Below are 19,720 nucleotides of genomic sequence, written 5' to 3'. Positions count from 1 at the left end.
TGGTGGTGCATGCAGAATTTGAGGCAGAGGCAGGGACACAGAGCCAGTAAGCCTGGTTCACATGGTCAAACAGTGTGGGATCCTTCTACACTTGTTTTTAGAGCCCATCGTAATTCTTTTTCAATGAGTGAGCATTAAGTTCCACTGCCACGAATTTATTTAGATCATTACAATGGTGTGCTTCAGATTCAGGGAACAGATGATGACGGATGAAGGCAGCCCAATAGAATTAAGACTCAAATTAAGAAAAATAATTAGTAAAGTACCTCTTCGAGTTCAGAGACAGCAAACACTACTTTTTCAATGGTTTCCCCATGGATCTCTAGGAACCGCCTCACAGTACCTAAGGAAGAAAATGGGAAGACATTCAGTGTTAAAACCCAGCTATGTTAATTCTGTAGTGGGGCCCCCTTTAGTTCATCAGTCACAGCTAAATTATCCTCATTAGAAAAGCCTGCTACACCCCCTCTCACAGCCTGATGCACTTTCCTTCAGAGTGGCTGTAGCAGACATCGTTCAGGTCCCTTTATGGCACGTCCTCTCTGTTCTCAGCCTTCCACTCGCCCTAAGGTGCCATGGCAGGAGCTTTACTGCATTTGCTGCTCTAGTTCCAGTGTCTGTGACAGCAGGTGGCTACAGAAGATGCTGAGTCAGACCACTGTCCCTTTTCCAGCAAGTTCTTTATTTCCCTGGGGCCTCCCTTTCGCCAGAATGACCTAGCACAAATGGAAAGCACAGGGCCTTTCTACTCATCAGGTCCGGCCTAGATGAGTCACTCAGCCCGTTCCCACTCACAGAGCTGAGCGCTCTCTCTCTCTCTCTCTCTCTCTCTCTCTCTCTCTCTCTCTCTCTCTCTCTCTCTCTCTCTCTCTCCAAAGTATCTCTGTGTAGTTGTGGCTGTCCTGGAATTCACTTTGTATTATACGCTGGCCTTGAACTCACAGAGATGTCACAGAGATTTTAATCCGAGTGCTGGGATTAAAGGTGTGCTCCACCACCAATCAGCAAGTTATTTTTTTCTTAACATCTATCCCATTCTGATTTTTCTCTATTGAGACCCAACGGCCCAATCTTAAATATCCCTTTGGCTTTGGTCCTTTATGCCCACGCGCTGCCTTCTAAAAATGCCCACATTTCTTTGTTTTCTTGATGCATGTATTTTCCATAGCTCACCAACTTGTTAATTAAATTTAACTTCAAATGCTGATGGTTCCCAAATTGTACAATCTTTCTGAATTAAAGAATGGAATTGTTTACCTAGATAATCTCAGACACCTCAAATTCAGTGAGTCTAACTCCTATCTTCTTTCTATATCCCTTACCTGGGTGACACACACACAGCCAAGGCAGTCACTCAAATCAGAATCCTTGATTTGCTTTCTTTCAAAAAGTATTGATTTTATGCATATGAGCATTTGCCTGCAGGCATTATATATCTACCACCTATGTGCCTGGTACCCAAAAAGACAAGAAGTAGGTGTGGGATCCCTTAAAACTGGAATTACAGATGGTTGTGAGCTGCCATGTAGCTGTTAGGAACTGAAACCAGGTCCTCTCCAAAAATAGCAAGAGCCATCTCTCCAGCTTCATAATTAAAAAAAATTATGTATTTACTGTGTGTGTATACCATGGTGTACAACTTTCAGGAGTTAGTTCTGTCCTAGCATGTGGCTTCCATGCTAGGGTTAACCTCAGACCATCAGGCTTGCTGAGTTATTCACTGGTCCCCGGATTTCCTTTGGTATTCCCCTTTTCTTCGCCTTCAGTCCATACTGTCAAGTGGTTTCCATGTACGATCTTGTAAGTGTACTGCTACCACTTCCAACAGCCATCCTCCACTCTCAGCTGCTCTTAATGCTCACAAGCTTTTGGCAATAAACTCTTAACTGGTCTCTGTTCCTTTCATTTCCAAGACTGCAACTTCTGCTGCCTGGGCAATCTTCTTATGATACCTTCCTTAGGAGACTCTTGCAGTGGGGCTGCAACCCTTGTAAGTTAAGGTTCAAAGTTCCTACATGACTTGCCACACTGTCACAACCAACCACCTCCTAAGTCCTATTTCCAATTGCTCCCCCCTCATATCTTCTACTGTCACCTAAGTTCTCGGATGTCTTAAATGGTGGTAGGCTAGTTCTGACCAAAATACACTGTTCATCCACTCTCTTCTTTACTGAATCTCTGATCATTTTACAAGGTCCTGTCATAGGTCATCTTTGTGTAGAACTCTACCCTTCCCAGAATTCCTCTGTTCAGAATCTTCTGCATTCCTGCACTCCATTCAAGCTCAATGTAGGAGTTCCCAATTTACAATAGGTTTAATGACCTATATAGTACCATGGCAATTTGGAAAGCTTCTGTGATATTCTGAGCATCTTTCTATCTGTAAACTAGATTGTAGACCTATTTAGCCCAAGTATATCTTATATTAATATTATATTAACTGAAGTCTAGTAGAACATGGAGACCTGCACTTATTCAAAATAATTCATGGCCTTAAGTAATGCAGTCCACGAATCTAGTACAATAGACTCATTTGTTGAGAGCAGAATAAAGATCTGCAACTCTGCTGCTGCTGGGTGCAAATCTGTTTTTCACTTCTCCTTCCACTATGCTTTCATTCCTTTCCCTTAAAACAGCTTCCATAAAGGGGTGTTCTCTCATACTATTTATATTACGTAAAATGTTGACACTCATATGGAATTGTACTTTAACACAGTACTGTGTGTTTCCTATAGAAGGTAAATGAGAAGTAGTAATCAAATCAAATTCTCTCAATGGTGCTCATTTAGAAGGAGAATCCTGCCAGGAAAAAGAACGACACTGACCTCCTGACTCAAGGATTTCCTCATGTCATCCTACACTGTTCCTTTCAGTTGCATCTGTGCACTCTTCTTGGCAACCACACAGGATGTCACATGCTTTATAGTTACGAAGACGCTTTAACTAGTGAAAGTGACATCCAGGATATCAATACCTCCAGTACGGGGAGCATGGAAGATGAGTACAAACGTCATGGCTTCTGTTCTTACTGCTGCAGAGCAGCAACTCAAATCCTTGTTGAATAAATAACCTAATAATTTTACTTCAATGTTGATGTTTATGGTTTCTCAAAGGATTTAATTGTACGTGAACTAGGGAAAAAATACTATAAAAAGTTTGGTATACTGATTAAGACAATATTAGATTTTTGTATAAAAGTTTTGCTGATTAATAAGCAAGAAAGTTCTTGGTTTAAAAGATGAATTATGTTAACAGATTAATTCTTAGCATGCTTACAATGTAAATGTTTACAAGACATTCATTATCTTCAAATTCCAGAAAGTATACTATTGTCTCTGTATTTGTTTGTTCTGAAAATAATGCTCTATAATTTTACTACATTTAAGGTCTAGGAACAATGGTCCTTATACCATTTGACTTGGTCACTTTTAAGGCATATATGCTTCCTTTATGCCGGTTACATTCCTAGAAGTTGTTTCATTGAAGATCATCTTCCTGCTATTGACCATTATCTGTTACTGTGAATTAAGACTGCGGGGGCGGGGGGAACTGAGGTATTACCAGGCAGTAAAGCTACACTTTGGACCATTTACCCAGGACAAGGTACATAGAGATTTCACATAATAGTATTTAAGGAGGGTGTGCGGGTGCTGTATCAGTGTTCCTAGTGACGGGAACCTCAGTAGAATAGTTCCACCTCAAGGAAACCAAAGCTCCTCCCTTGTAATGTCTGCAGTAGAATGCTTCCCTATTACCTTTATCCCCTTTCCAGGGATCTGTAAAGTTCTTAGAGTAGCTTTAAAGTCTGTATTTCTCAACACTGTTTTAGAGAAGGCACTACGGCATTCTTTTGATGGATGCACAATGTAGATTATTATGATACTCCAACCCCTGCAAAGAACCATTTCAAAAACTGTACTGCAGCATAAGGTCCCTTTAGAGTCTTTCAGGTATTTGAAGATGGGTATCGTATCTGCAAAAAAGCATACCACTGATGTTTAAGTGACTTGCCCTCGTCTGTCAATGTCTTATGAGCTGTGACCTAAAATGTATGGAGTACACTGAGGTCCTGGGCTCCCGAGCTGAGTATCAGATTGTATTTCTGGGAACTGAACCCAGAGATCCATACATCCTAAGCATACACTCTACCACTGACCTATACCCTGAGCCCAACACTATACATCACTGTGGGTCAGCTTGGGCTCAGTGAATTTTAAACCTAAACACAGTTTTATACTAAAGAGACCTTGTGAAAGGTTCTGTCTAAATAGAAAAATGCTATGTAAATATATTATGAATTTGCTTTTGCTGCATTTTTACAAACTGTTAAGATTGTTCTTATTTTGATTCAACTGTCCATACTTTCTAGTTTGGTATTATTTTCAAACTTAATGAGCAAGTCTTGTAAGCCTTTATGCATGCATATAAATTACACAATCTTAAGAAATTCAGTAAGAACTCTGCCATTGACCAATGCAAATCTCTCAGAATGCCACAATGTTCATCAAATCAATGGGTCTTCTTAGGTGATAACTTTATCTAATAATTAAAAACTTTAAGAACTTGTCTTCGTGTGACACTGCAGCATTACTTACGAAGTGCAATGTGTGTTGCGTCTTCTAGAGGATAACCTCGCTTCGCAGAATTGATGACACAGAAGCCAACGGAAGACATGGACTGTTCTCTGCAATCAGATAGAAAACCCAAAAGCTGTACTAAAACAATTACCTACATACACTATGCATAGGTGATCTCAAAACACAAGCCAGCGTCTCCCACCAATAAATTTACAAGCTAACTCAACTGTATTATTTGATAATTAAATTAATGTAAAATTTAATCATACTCGTTGAGAGATAATATCTGAGCCCTTCAAAGTTTGATTTCCACAGGGAGGTTTCATCTTTAACAGAGCGTGGGGAAATGGCCATACTTTGCCAGCTGAAGCACGTTTCTGTAACAGCTGTACAGGGAACTCTCGGCTGCGGTGCGATAGCGGCTTTTATACTTAGGTCCCACTGTGTGAATGATGAACCGAGCAGCTAGGTTAAAGCCTTTCGTCAATTTTGCTTCACCTGTTCGGCAACCTGGGAACAACAGGAACACATAAAAGCTTGTAAATATCAAGTAAACACCAATATGCAAAGCATAGAACAAGAACGGATTAAGAATTGCGAGGAATGTCACTTAAAAACAGGACTGAATACAAGCATCCCCGTCTGTTCCTTCTGTTCTCGTGGCAGTGAAGCAGGACAGCAGATGCAGCACAAAGAAGGCGGGAAGATGCAAAGCAGAGAAGCATCACCCGTGTTTGCAAGGGGAAAGTTAATGGACCATGGGTAACAGGATTAGCAAAGGAGAGGAACCTAACTGCCTGCAAGCAGTATGAAGCTGACTGTACTGAAGGGCGGAGTCAGATTTAAAGCTAACTGCTTTATTTAAGTACTGAATCTAAAGTGTTAATGTGTGAACTCTGGGTATGTTCATGTGTGAACTCTGGGTATGCTCATGTGTGAACTCTGGCTTCAAATTCCTCCTTAAGGGGGATACTGGCCTTATAAGATTAAATGAATTGAATTATGCAAAGTACACACAGATAGCATTGGTTATTGTTATTTCATGGAGAAAACTAAAAAGACTTTGAATTACTTCTTAGACTATGCTGTGATATGCTCAGACTATGAAGCAAAGGCTGAGGTTGCAGGTGTATACAGTCAATCAAAACCACAACAACCCTTTCTTGAGCCAGCACATCAAGTATGACTGCATTATCACTGACACAACAGAACAAGAGGCTATTCTCTGAAGATGTTGAATAAAAAGTTTCTGAAATCCAGAACCCCAGGACAACTGAAAAGAGGGGATTCAGTTAAGTGTTAAAGTTGTCAGGAAAGGTCCAGCTGCCTGACACCATCAGTTGTCCAACATGGATATCCAAGGCCCAAGAAAACGGCAGGATATCTGTTCTACTTAGGATCCACCAACCGATAACCTTGCTGTTACGGAGCAAATGCTTACACGCCCCTGCCATTTCCTATGCTGAAAGGTCACTCTAACATGTGATGGCATCCGTGCTGGTGTCTTTAAAAGGTGAGAGGAATGAGACGAGATCACACTGGTTCTCATGAAGAGGATTATTATCTTTCCAACACAATCCAGGGATTGCTTCTTCTCATGTGAAGAAGTCCAAATCCCCCTGAAGATTCTGATCTGCTGTCATCCTGATTCCAGAATTCCAGATCCCCAAATGGGGAGGATTAAATACTTGTTGATTATAAGTCACATATCATCTCTACTTCTTGAGTAGTTTGAATACATTAAGCAGCTAAGCACAGTGGACCACACCTGTAATCCCAGCACTCAGGAGGATGAGAGAGGAGGTCCAAGTTTCAGGTCATGTTTTGGGCTATATACAGTAAGTTGTAAGCCAGTATGGGCTACACAGACACTACCTTAAACAGGCAAATGAATAAGACATGCACGCACACACCTCATTAGCTTTTCAGTTCCTCCAAAACAGCACTTACACTTAAAAACCACAAGGAAGAGAGGAAGTCCCTAACTAAAACAGAAACTGAGAATACCAACTATTGTTTATGACATCAAAAGGCAGCATGGAGACTTACAAATGACCAAAAGTCCTGACACTAGAAACATGACCCTCAGAGATGTATGAGGAGATGCAGGGCCTCTGAGTCAAGGCCAGAATGGTGTTTTAAAAAAATATATAGAGGGCAGTAAACAGCACATACTCCTATTTGCTGCAGACTACTAAAACTATGAGAAAGAAAAACTCAATAGGGGCTGGGACTACAGTTGAGAAAATCACCCTGAGAACAAAACAATGGGAAATTAAGAGAATAAAAAAACTGGAAGACAAAACAAGAAAGTACAGAATGCAGTAAGATTTCTTCATAGAGAGAAATAGGGAAGCAAAGAAAAGCAAGAAATATCCCAGAACTGAGCACCACATTCCTCACTCCCCAGTGATCTTTAGGTGCTGCTGTTTGAGAAGCTAACCGGAGTGGCAGGTCAATGATCTAAAGCCTCAGGTGGACTGAGGCACTCTGGACAGGAAGGTGAGCGACTGCTAATACCCGTGGGAGCTTCTGATCAGATCAGAAGATCCACATACCAAACCTGCTACTATCTGCCACTTCCAGACTGTAGGGGAACTGCCTTGCATGATGTGGGAGGGTCTTCTATCTATTGGTTAATTAATAAAGAAAACTGCTTGGCCTGATAGGTCAGAACATAGGTAAGTAGGGAAGACAGAAAGGAATGCTGGGAGGAAGAAGGCAGTGAGACAGACTCCATGAAGTCAGCCACCAGGTCAGACATGCTGAATCTTTCCCGGTAAACCACCACCTTGTGGTGCTACACAGATTATTAGAAATGGGTTAAGCAAGATGTGAGAATTAGCCAATAAGAGGCTGAAACTAATGGGCCAGGCAGTGTTAAATGAATACAGTTTCCATGTAATTATTTCAGGTGTAAAGTTAGCCGTGCGGGAGCCAGGTGGCGGGACGCAGCCCGCTGCTCCTTCTACATCTGCAGATAAAACTCTTCCATCTCCAAAGTCCCCCCTTTTCTGTCCCATAAGACCCCAAGACCCCCATGCCATGTGTGCACTAGGAATTCCAGCAACACAACAGCTATCACGCACCCTGTTCAAAAAAATCCTTTCTTGAGTACTTGAGAGTAACTAGTGTTCCCTACAAATCTTCTGTGCTAACTTTAGGCCTTTGAACTATTCAGTAATGTGCCTTTTATATGCCCAATAAGCTAATAATTTTTCTTCGGGGTGCACCCCAGTTTATCACTCTGAAGGTAGCACTACAGCTACAATAAAAGACCCAGTTTCTGCCCCAGGCGTCTCAGCACAGATTGACCACAGCCTCTATGAGCACTGATGATTTGTTCTCAACAAAGCAGTGTTAGGAGTGTTAGTTGAGCATTTCCTCAGTTAAAATCCTTGGGAATTAATGTTGTTTCTCAGCTACTTAAAGGAAAGGATGCTGTTATCTTTGTCGGGCAGTTCCTGCCTGCAGGAACAGTAACAATCAGTAACGTTGCAGCATTACTGTTAGGGGAGAAGCATCACCCTACAGGCTAAGAGCACATTCTACAGAACGAAGGGCCTTTCTGAAGGAAAAGGAATCTGTGCATTACAGAAGAGATGTCAGCAGGACTTGAGAGTTAACAGTTAGTAGAGAGGAAGGTGACCAAAACGCAAACCAGAGAGCGTTTCAGAGAGCAAGTGGTGAGCAGAGATCTTTTGGGTTCAGGTACTGCTTTCTGAAGGCGAAAGCCAGTGTGGGTGAGACTGGACACCAAAGGTTGAGAGATTGAAGGTCCTGGAGACTAGCTTAAGGACTCTGGAGGACCACTAAGCGGTTTGAAGTAGGGGCAATAAGAAGGCGTTCATAGTTTGCTATGTAACACCAGTTAGTGTGTGGAAAGTGGATTTCACCAAGAATAAATGTAGGGAGACCAGTTGGTGGGGAGGGAGGGAGCTAGTGGTAATGGAGAGAAAAAGAGCCACAAGAAATTTAGGACCTGATGGAAGAAGGATGCGTTAACTCAGGTTTTCTGAATAGAAACAGGATGGAAGATATGTTATCCCACTGACAAACCAGCTCCTGGCCTGACTCTGTCTACCATTCTAAATTTACTACAAAACTATAGTACTAATATCTATCATTTTTGTTTCTTGGCTTATATCTCCAGTCAGTTCATTTGATATCTGCTCTTAGCTTTCTATCATAAATCTAGTAAATCATAACCTGTCATCATTAACTAATTTAATAAAAATAAGAAAAGGGGGCAGAGTTACATAATGAGACCTTCAGCAGCCACTGATAGCCTTTTCAGGTCAGCAAATGGTCCTTCAAACAAGACAAGAGAAAACTAACCAGCAGCAGCAGAAGCAAGAGACTCTGACTTCCCCCATCATACCTGAAGTCTACCGTGCTATTTGATCTCAGTACTAATTTATTAACGGTGTCTACAGCAACAGAACTTCATTCTCCCTATCAGACTGAAGTCCACCATGCCATTTGATCTGTGTATTAGTTTATTAGTGGTGCCTACAGCAATAGACTATGCCAAATGGTTTGTGTGATACTCATTTTGTTAATCAAAAATATTTACTAAATTTTTGCTCTGTGCCAAGAACAGGATTACCATGACCATGCCAACTTGAGAGATGAGAAGACTCGGACTGAGCAGTGATGTCACAGTCTCCAGTTACACACCTGGTATGGGGGAGCATCGCAAAACGAACCAGAGCTAAACACTAACAACTACCAAATAGTCTCTTAAATCCTGTTTTTTTTTATTCTTTATAGGTAAATATTAAATTTAAGAGGGATAAATTTGGTGTAAAATTGTGCTAGCCCTTCTACTCTCTGTATTTCAAAGTCTCACTCTAGGATGCATGAGCATGCACGTGCATGCGAACCCCCATAAGGGGAGTTTCCACATTAGCTTCTCTCTTCCCTTTACCAAAGAACTTGTCAGTATTTTCTTAAAGATCCTTTCTAATTTTTATATTTTTTATAGCATGTCGCTATAGTTTGATTAAAGGTGTTTCCAACCCTCCTCAGTACTCCATGTTCTCTGCTTCCTGGCTTGCTCAGACTGCTTTCTAATAGAACCAGATTTACCAGCCCAGGGAGAGCCCTATTCATACACCCACCACTAATTAAGAAGATGCCATATAGGCTTGACTACAGCCCCATTTTATGAAGACATTTCTTAGTTGAAGTTCCCTCCTCTTAAATAACTAGTTTGGATCAAGCTGATAAAGCTAGCGAGCACGCCTGTCACTTTCAGATTCAGCATCTGACTGAGGAGTTGCACTGCTAGTGAAATCTTAGGGCCCGGCTTTTCATGCACTACGGATACTGCAAAGGCTACTAGTTCCAACAGCAGAAAATCAGCTTTATATGCAGAGTTTTCTCCAAAAACACCCGACACACTTCTTCATGATAGAAGACGTCAAAGTATTCCCTGAGCGATAATACGCCTAAGAGCGTCCAGCCACCTTTAAGTTTCTGTAGGTCCTCCTTCAGATCTGGCCCCGCAAGCATGAAGATACTTTCTGACACGGGATTCTTATCTGTGAGGCTTTCATTGCTGGTATTCACAATGGCTGTACAGTTCAGTAATGCCACGTCTCCTTTCCTGTGGAACCAATAGATAAAGAGCAGTTGTGGGAAAAATGAGGGAGACAACTGGCCTAGTTTCTAATTTCTCCAAATCCTTCTATCTCTGCAATATTGGCTTTGCTAATTCCCAAATCAAGAAATAGAAAAAAAAAAAAGTAGAAACAGGAGAAAATGCTTGGCTCACAATTAATCTGGTACCTGTGAGCTTTACTGTAACTGCTCCAACCCCAGAATTCACAAAGCCGCCATGCCATGCATTTGCCCTTCGCCACATTTCCTTCATTAAAACAGAATGTTTACACAGTTGAAAGTAGTTGTTTTAAAAAGTTTAGAAACAGCATCAGTCATAATAGCCAAAAGAATATAACAACCTAACTGTCCATCAACTAGTGGGCTGATAATGAGCTCTTAGTGTGCACACACGGAGTACTGCTGAGCCATAAAAGAAAAGCAGTCCTTTGTACTAGAGTGAAAACATTATACTAAGTCCAAAAATCTCACTGTAGAAATTTCATGTATATGAAATGTCCAACGCAGACAAACCAACGAGATTAATTCTGAAGAAGATGGGACTATCACTGTCTTAACTGTGGGGAGGGTTTCACGGTTGCACGCACATAGTAACATTTAAGCTGTACATTTTAATTCTGTACAGTTTACTGTATAATTATACCCCAACGAGGCTGTATGTGTAAAGGCAGTATTTCAATACTGCTAGGACTTAAAAAAAATGAACTTAGGAGGAAAATAATGAGGATTCATACACAGTAAGATATAATGAAAAAATTACCAAAGAACCACTTTTCCATTAATGTCCCGATTATAAAGAAAAGGCGATCTGACGATGTCCTCCTGGAATGCCTCAGCTGTGCTGTCAGAGGAGTTCAATTCATCTTTAGACGAGTCACCCCAACTTAACAGGGTGTCCACATCCACAAACTGGGAAGGTGCACCCAAGGGATCCATGGAATGGGAACTTCAGCTTGTATCTCAAACTCCTCAGCAATTCAGCAATCCCTGGAGACTTTAGCTAAAAAGAGAAGAAGAAATCATTTTAGAACAAAAGCATAAATGTTACTCACAAATACCACTTTAATTCTACTAAGCCAACACAGCAAACTCTCCCATGGAATGGAATGAGCCAAGAGTACACTATGTGTCCACAGTCACTGTAATGGCCAATTAAAACAAGGACAACCAAAAACTCCTAAAAATGGGAATAAGGAGGAATTATATAAGCATAAATTCTTTTCAATAACTGCAGCCCTTGTGATCAAAATCATCACAAAAATTACACCAGTTCTATTTTTCAGAAAGGACTATTCATTCAACATTCTCTGAATACCCACTATTGCAAAATAAGTAAGTAAAATACTCTATGACATGCTATAAGATATAAATTGATTATATACATATAAATAAATTAAATAATTCCATTTGATAATATGCGTATAAGTTAGTAAAACTGAATGAGACAAGGAAGTCCCTACACTTAAGTAGTAAGAACTAATAAAGGTAAGGAATAAAAGATAAATGAGGCTTGGATTGAAGAGACAGCATATGGGAGCTAGAAAGATGGCTCAGCAATTATGAGTGTATACTGCTCTTAGACAGGATCTGAGTTTGTTTCTTAGCTCCCATGTTAGGAAGCCCACACCACTTATAACTCCAACTCTAGGGTATATGATGCCCTCCCTCTTCCGGCACCTGCATTCATATGCACAGACCACGCATAGACATACACATATATACCTAACTAAAAATAAGGTGAAATGTTTTTAAAAATGAAGTAACATAAGAGAAAAAATGAACAGGATCTAGCCATACACAAGATAAGATATATGGGACTGCCCATGGTAGAGGAAGAAGGTTACAGAAAGACATACAGCAGCATCTAGAGCGGGACTTGGTCATGGGAATCACCAGAGAAAGAGATGCTCAACTTACCACTGAGTCCTATGGCTGTTTCAGTGAACAGTTGACTCATTCGTCCACTCTAACTTTGTAAGCACTTGGAGTATGTTAGGTACTGTTCTAGGTCCTGGGAACACTGGTAACAGCTCATTTCTACCTTAGGGAGCCCATGTGTCCCCAGAGAAGAAAGGGGATGATAACAGTGTAAATGGACTGTGCATTACAGAGGAAGGTGACGTGTGAGGAGCAAGTTAAATTGAGAAAGCAAAACAGGAGGGAAACAGCAAGGGCAATGACCAAAGGGCAAGAAGGAGTGAGCTACAGTCCAAGAGGAGCCAGGAAGTCACGCTGGCTGGAGAATCTAATAGGTAATGAATTGATGATGGAGTTGGTGCAGAGGAAGGCTAGATGATGCAGTTTTAAGTCATGCCAAAATCCTTAGCTCTTACTCTAAAGATGAAAGAAGCCACTAGAGGGTCTTGACCACCACAGCTAAATACACCGAAAGACGACTCTAGTAAGGGAAAGCAAGAGGGACAAGAGTAGCAGTAGAAAATTCAGGCAGGAACTTAGGAGAGAGTGGCCATGAGAAATGTCAGGTTTGAGATATAATTGACAGGTAGAACCAAAGAAATACAGAGGGTGAGGAAGCACATAAGTCAGACAATGGCTATACTGCTTGCTTGAGCAACTGAGTAGGATAGCAATGCTATTTATAGAAAAGCAAGATTGGAGTTAACCTGTAGGGTAAAGGAAAAACTATGACTTTCCCTTCCCATATGGCTTTTCAAATATGCTGATTCAAAATGCTAATTACCTGGCCATGTGCTTATTGTCAAACTGACAACTGGAAGCTTGAAGCTAGAGCTCAGAGCAGAGGTTCAGCTAACAGATCTAGAAGTCTCAGCTCGTGCAGTGCTGAAAGCTACAGGAACTAGGTAAGTCTGCCTGCAGAGCGAATGCAAACAGGGAAACAGAGCTCCCAGGACTGAGTCCTACAGAAAAATGTGTACTAAGAAAGACAGTATGGGAGAGAGAAGGCTGGTAAGAAGGAAGGAAGCCCAGCGAAGGTGGTAGAGGAAGGACAATAGAGGAGGGTACTCGTGGAGTGCTTCAGGAGGACAGTCAGAGCAGATACTACCAAAGGACCAAGGCTAAGTGGGCTCAAGAAGTGAGCACACAGATGAAGATTGAAGAAATTCAATCTGGAAACTAGTTTTTAAACAGCTTCTTGACATTACACCAACATTTATTGTCACATTCAGGGAGAACACACATGCTCTCCCAAAAATAATTTATTGGTGTTTCTTGGTGAGAGGCATAGATACTAAGTAGAAGCATGGATCTATCAGATACACTAATTCTTTTACATACATTGTTAGGAAGAAGTGTGGTCATTCACAGCAGTTAAAAAAAAGATCTTGTAGATTATACCGGGATAATTTGTCTTAGTGTTCAATATTTATTCTAAATACTTCTTTAAATCTGGTTTTCCTAGATGTTGTACTTCGTTTACAATCAGCCTTTGAACCTGGAGGCAAACCTAACTTTGCTTGATGTTTACAAGTATTCAGATTTGCTCAAGGCAAACTAAACAGAGGACAAGTACCACTCACTCAATGTAATGACTATCTGCAGAAATTCTTGATTGCAAAAAAAAAAATGCTGACACATGCTCACAGTTCTTAGCCATAAGACAGAGATAGAAAGAGAGAGAGAGAATTCATGGAACACATAAACAGCTTCAAGATTGCAAACTTGCATGTCAACTTTCAGGATGAAATTGCTTTTTAAATTTATATTTCTGACTCTAACACCTGCTTCTAGAAGATTTGAAAATCAACAAAAAAAATGATCAAGAAAAAAAAATCTCAACTTTGGTGTAGCTCTCCTTTATTCCTGTGACAGAGGTAAAACCATATTGTGTGCATAACTTTGAACCTAGCTTCCCTTAACTACTGTCAGGTGACATCAGCGCAGGGTGGCATAATGCAGGTCATGAGCCCCTGTGTGTCAAGGCCTAAGTTCGGGTTCCTGACTCACCATCTGTGAGCTGTGATCCTTGGGGTAAAGCTAGAGTTTCTATCGAAGCAGCCGTGATTAATCCAGGCTCATTGGGAAGACTAAATGTTCTGAAACCACAGAGACCTGACACAAAGCCAGGCACAGTGAATGACCTCTTAAGATGTCCTCAGGGCCAGTGCAACCACAGTCAGGATGAAGATATATTTCCACGTGCATCTAAGACTCAAAGTATTCACTGTCAAATCACCATGCTGGGTGCTGAACTAAGTTACAGACATACAGATCTTGGTTATGTTTTTTCTTGCCATGTCTTGTTAATCCCTGAATAGCCCAACATCTGTCTGTTCCTATGCCACAAGGGTATGGAAGGCACACAACCTTGTAAGGAAAGCATGCTCTTTCACCAACACTACTCTTTTACGCATTCCTGTCATCTCTCCAAGTGACTCCCAACAGCACCTGCAGAGAGAATCTTTACAGTCCTTCAGTGACAATTGCCTTTGGCATTCATACTGTGCAGTTTCCTCCTGGTTAACCTATGTAACCAAGAAGATAGCTTCTTCCCTTCCAAAGATAGCTAGAAAAGGCACTGTGGCCACACCCTGTCTGTCTGTCTGTCTGTCTGCCTCTCATTGTGCTCTGAAGGGTGTTAGGCTCCAGCTGGAGAAGCTGAGGGTCTCTGCCAAAAGCTAACACCATGCCCAGGCCTTTGACTAAACCACTGTGGAAGTGTGGATCCTCTGGCCTTAGCTGGCCTTAAAACTACTTCAGCCTCAGCTGGTGTTTTCACAGCAACCTCATGAGAGATGCTGAATCAGAGCTTCACAACAATGCACCAATGCTACTTCTCAATTCCTGACCTGGAAAACCTGTGAGAAAATAAACATTCCTTGGCTATTATATTCCAGGGTTTCGTTCGTTCGTTCGTTCATTTATTCATTCAAGAAGGTTGGACACTAAATGTCTAGTGGAAGAGACAAAGCCACAAAAACCACAGAAACAGTGTGATAAATATGGCACAACAAATGGGAGGCAGGGAGAGAGCAGTTTAGCCTAGAGAAGCAGAGATTGTCCCCTTCAGAAAGTAGCAGTAAGAACGAAAAACTGCAGGAGAGTTTTACACAGAGGGGAAAGTAATTCTGAGAGCTATACGTGAGAGTTTGGGGCATGAACAGATTCCCAGTGAATGTGACAGGTACAGAGGGCATGTGGCAAATACGTTTTCCAATCCTTACGACACTCCCATATAGCAGGTACTAAGACTCTCGTTTCAAATTCGTGGCACAGTACCAGCCCAAGGACATATAACTACCATGTGGACGCCGAGGCCACACGCAGGGCATGGGTCCTGAGGCCCATGTCACTCTCTCTGCTCTTTTCCCTTCCTGCTGTTCAAAGCACTAACTGCTTCCCAGTTCCAAGTCTGTCTTTGTGCAGACTTTCCCAACTTCTGAATGATCTCAAGGTATATTCTGTATGCCTAGACCTGCCAAAAGGGCATAATTCAAGCACGTTACCAGCTGCTCTTCACAAGAATAGCATCAATTCTCCATTAACATCTTCCTCTCTCCCCGCCAGCTCCTCCTGTTCTTGAAAATCTATCCTATGGCAGGGCGGTGGTGGCGCACGCCTTTAATCCTAGCACTTGGGAGGCAGAGGCAGGAGGATCTCTATGAGTTGGAGGCCAGCCTGGTCTACAAGAGCTAGTTCCAGGTCAGGCTCCAAACTCTGTCTCGAAAAACCAAAAAAAGAAAGAAAATCTATCCTCCCTCATTTCTTTTTCAGTCCACAGAAACATCCCCTTTTCAGTGGTACTGGGGTTGAACCTAGGGCCTCAGGCATGCTGGGCAAACACTATCACTGAGCTGTATCTCCAGCCCTCCTTTTACTCTCTATTTTGAGATGGAGCACCCTAGGTTGCCCAGCCTTGCCTTGCTCACCCGAGCTCACACAGAAACTCCTGCCTTGGCCTCCTGTGTAGCCGGGACTTCAGGTCTGTGCCACTGGGCCTGGCTCCTTACCACTTCACACTTTGTGTGTATGGTGTATGTACGCATGGACATATGTAAATATGGGAACGGAGGTTAGAGGTCAACAGCAGGTGTCAATTGCTCATTCAACTTATTTCTGAGACAGGGTCTCTCACTGGGTCTGGTGTTCAGTGATTCGGCCACTAAACTTCAAGGATCCTCCTGTCTCCTCATTCCAGAACTAAAATTACAGGTGCATGCCACAGCTTTCTACATGGGTGCTGGGGATCCAAACCCAGCCCTCACGCTTGAGTGGCAGGGCTAAGAATGAGACATTGCCCCAGTCCCTGCTTCACTTCTGAGCATTTGTTGCAGAGTTCTGCTTTCTCTTTGTTTACTCAGCCTTTTGCAATATTCCTTCAGCTCAGCAATGATTAAAGCTCTGATTCCAAGGTCGACAGAAACGTTTACCATTTCCTCCTTGAAATCCTATTGTCTTTGCTGCGCACTCTGGGAGCTCTCCCATACATTCAATCATATCCAGTTGTTGGTTGTTGGTTGGGTCTTTCCAGCTACCAGAGCCATTGCGTTCCACAAGACAAGGGTTAAACAATAACTAGTGTTCACAGCTGACTGTAGAGCAGAAGTTAGTGACATTTTCTGGAAAGTGTCCTAGCAGTTAAGTGTGGTTGAATTCTTTTGCAGCCTCATCTCAACTTCCACAGAGCAACTGATTTTTCTCATTAAAAGGAGATTTAACTCCCAACTGCCCCCAACATACATGTATGGCCATGCTTGTGTCCCCTTCCCCTCACTCGAGAAAGTAAGCGGAGCAGCAAATCCAAAGGTGGCAGAAACATAAACCCTGAAGGACAGGAGCTCCTAAGAGACCTAAGGTCACAGGTCCCTTTCAAAGTAACATGAGGGAAACCCCCTCCCTCCACAGTGTGTGTATGTGTGTGTGTGCGCGCGCGTGCGTGCGTAAAAGCTCATACAAGCACATCTGCAAGGATTTCCAGCCTTAGATTAAGATTTCTAAGGACAAATTGAAAACAAGAAGGGAACATGGACATGATGAGAAGGGGGAACAGGACAGAGAGGTAACTAATAACCAATAACCTTAGCCAGAATTTGGATAACATTAAAGGGAAAAATACTTCCCACTGGAAATCAACTGGTCAGTTCTGAACTTTGAACAAGCTTGCAAGCAAACACTACAGTTTAGTAAAAACAGACTCCTGAGGCATATATATTTTCATATTGAAAAATTGCAGGATTCCAGAACAGATCTATGTATTACCAAATGCTTTCTTTCTGTATTAGTTTAAGAGAAAGGACCCCGAAACAAAGAGAGGCTACTAAACATTCTTTGTAAATCAAAGAGTGCGCTACGAGCAGGTCCTTGTAGCTTATTTCCCCTTCATCCTATCATCAGTAGCTCAGAAGGAAACCTCTAAATAATGATGTACAGAGGCAGAGACAGGTGGCTGTCTGAGGTTGAGGTCAGCCTGGCTTACGTACATAGTTCCAGGACAGCCAGAACTATGCAGAAAGATAGGATAATTTCAAAAAGGAAAGTGAGACTCTCTAAGATGACAAGCTGCCTGCTGATTGTTCATGTTAAAAAAGACAGGTCTGGAAAGTACATAAAGTTGGACCATGCATCTGACCTCTAATAATTAAGCAGTTTGTTTGTTGCTGTTGATTAATGACAGGTTTATCATTCTTTATGGCTCTGTATTTCAATATTTAAAAGTTCAGGATACATAAGGAAGAAAGTACATACCACACCCATCTATATGCCAAATCAGTTATACTTGAGTATAACACTTAGATGAAAAAGTGTCAGTTCTCAAATACATTAACAATAAACATAACAAAAAAGATTTCTAAGCTTCATCAGTGGGCCCAGGTAAATTTTAATATCATCATTCAAAACCACTCAAAGCACATGTGCTAATGTTGAATTAGAGGTGTCATGCATTAAACAGACCCAAGCATGCCTCAATTTGTTAGTCTTCATCTGAAGCTTAAATAAAAATGTAAGCGGGCGGTGGTGGTGCACACCTTTAATCCCAGCACTTGGGAGGCACAGGCAGGCAGATCTGAGTTCAAGGCCAGCCTGGTCTACGAGAGCTAGTTCCAGGACAGGCTCCAAAACTACAGCGAAACCCGGGGGGGGGGGGGGGGGGGGGGGGGGAAGGGGGAAGTAAGGTTCTGTCCTTGAAGTAGTGGATAAGAAAATGTAAGATTAAGATATGCTACCTTAGCCTGCCTGCAGGTACATGCTTTTGAGCTCAAGGACAGCCTAGTCTGTGGAGAGTTCCAGGACAGTCAGGGCAACACAGCAAGAACCTGTCTCAAAGGGCTGGGGGAGGATGTGCTGTCTTAGCACTCCATACTTTACTTAGGCTAGGCTGCCCTCTGAGTGCTAGGATTAAAGTTGACCCAAACCTATCTTTGATCCCGTGATTAAAGATGACAACACCAGCTGGCGATGTCTTAACGGTTGGACTGGCCTGAAAGATTCTATACTATTTTTCCACCAAAGCATACATTTTTCCACCTCTAACAAGGTAATGCAGGAGGTAAGGAACCTACACACCTATCCAAATGCTCCTCCCCTGCTTGAAATCAATCTATTGCCACAATTTCTTGCCTTCTCTTTCCTCTAACCAACAAACGTATTCTTGTTTCAAAACACCCATGTTGCTACAATCACCACGAATGTGTCTCCACCTAAGCAATTTTCTTAAATATAGAAGAGGAGAGGAACATGTTTTAAAAACATAAAGAAAACTATACCTGGTGAACAAGCCCTAAAAATTAAGCAGGAAGATAAATCTACCTGTCAACTACACTTTACCTAATTTCTAGGCTGGCTACAGACTACAGAGGGCTTGCTTAATAAGCGACGTTAGGAGATACTTTTTTGTTTTATTATATACTAGCTTCAGTTTTATATAGACCGCCACAGACATCAGAGCTCATTCTAAATCTTCTAGACAGTTCAAGGATAGAAGAGGGCAGAAGTCAAAGAGAGAAAAGCTAATTCCCTCTTTTTAACAGAGCGGCTCAGTCTGAGTCTGCAATCAAGGACGGGCCAGCCCAGGGTCACTTCCCTCTCCAGTGGCCTGAGAGCGGAAACACAAAGCCAGGTCAATGTCACTCCAGGGACTGCGGGGTCCCTGGACAACTCAGCATCCTGGGCTCGGCGTGTGCCCACAGCCGACGCAATATACAAGGCGGGCTAGACTCGACTTGAGCCGCCTCCCGCAGGGCTATCCGCCACACCGCGTTCCGGCATCCCGAGGTGTGAGCCTCCAGAGCTCCACGCCCAAACCTGCCCTGGGTGCGAGCCCCAAAGCCCAGGCCGACAGGCCAGCCTGATGCTTCCTAGCCGCTGCACCCGGCCGCGCCACCCTCCCCTCCAGGTTTCGCCCGCCTCTCACGGCGCTCGGGCGGGCCCATCCGGGCGGCGGTCCGCAGCTCAGCTCCGTCGCAGAAGGCGGGCAGGTGACATCTGCACACAAGGACTGCCAGAGGCCGAAGCTGAAGGGAGTTGGGTCTCCAGAAGCCGGGGTGACTAGCTTCAGCTTTCTGACAGCAAAGACACCCGCTTCCTCTCCGCCACGCCGC

General features: G+C 42.6%; 1 protein-coding gene across 2 annotated transcripts in view; it reads right to left on the bottom strand.

Moving 5' to 3' along the window:
* The window catches only part of Gdap2 (ganglioside induced differentiation associated protein 2), a 46,635-nt gene extending 26,920 nt beyond the window's left edge, over positions 1-19,715 (bottom strand). For both annotated transcript variants that reach the window (XM_038311387.1, XM_038311388.1), the window contains exons 1-6: positions 19,534-19,715; positions 10,963-11,202; positions 10,049-10,188; positions 4,934-5,087; positions 4,596-4,684; positions 267-343 (exon numbers count right to left, since the gene is read on the bottom strand). In XM_038311387.1, coding sequence (XP_038167315.1) covers positions 267-343; positions 4,596-4,684; positions 4,934-5,087; positions 10,049-10,188; positions 10,963-11,138 — 636 coding nt within the window. In that variant the 5' untranslated portion in view covers positions 11,139-11,202; positions 19,534-19,715. The remainder of the gene's footprint in view (positions 1-266; positions 344-4,595; positions 4,685-4,933; positions 5,088-10,048; positions 10,189-10,962; positions 11,203-19,533) is intronic.
* Positions 19,716-19,720: the final 5 nt, after the last annotated feature.

Source organism: Arvicola amphibius, chromosome 14 (genome assembly GCF_903992535.2).
Source record: "Arvicola amphibius chromosome 14, mArvAmp1.2, whole genome shotgun sequence".
NCBI classification, from domain to species: domain Eukaryota; kingdom Metazoa; phylum Chordata; class Mammalia; order Rodentia; family Cricetidae; genus Arvicola; species Arvicola amphibius.
This window is presented reverse-complemented; position numbering and strand designations above follow the sequence as displayed.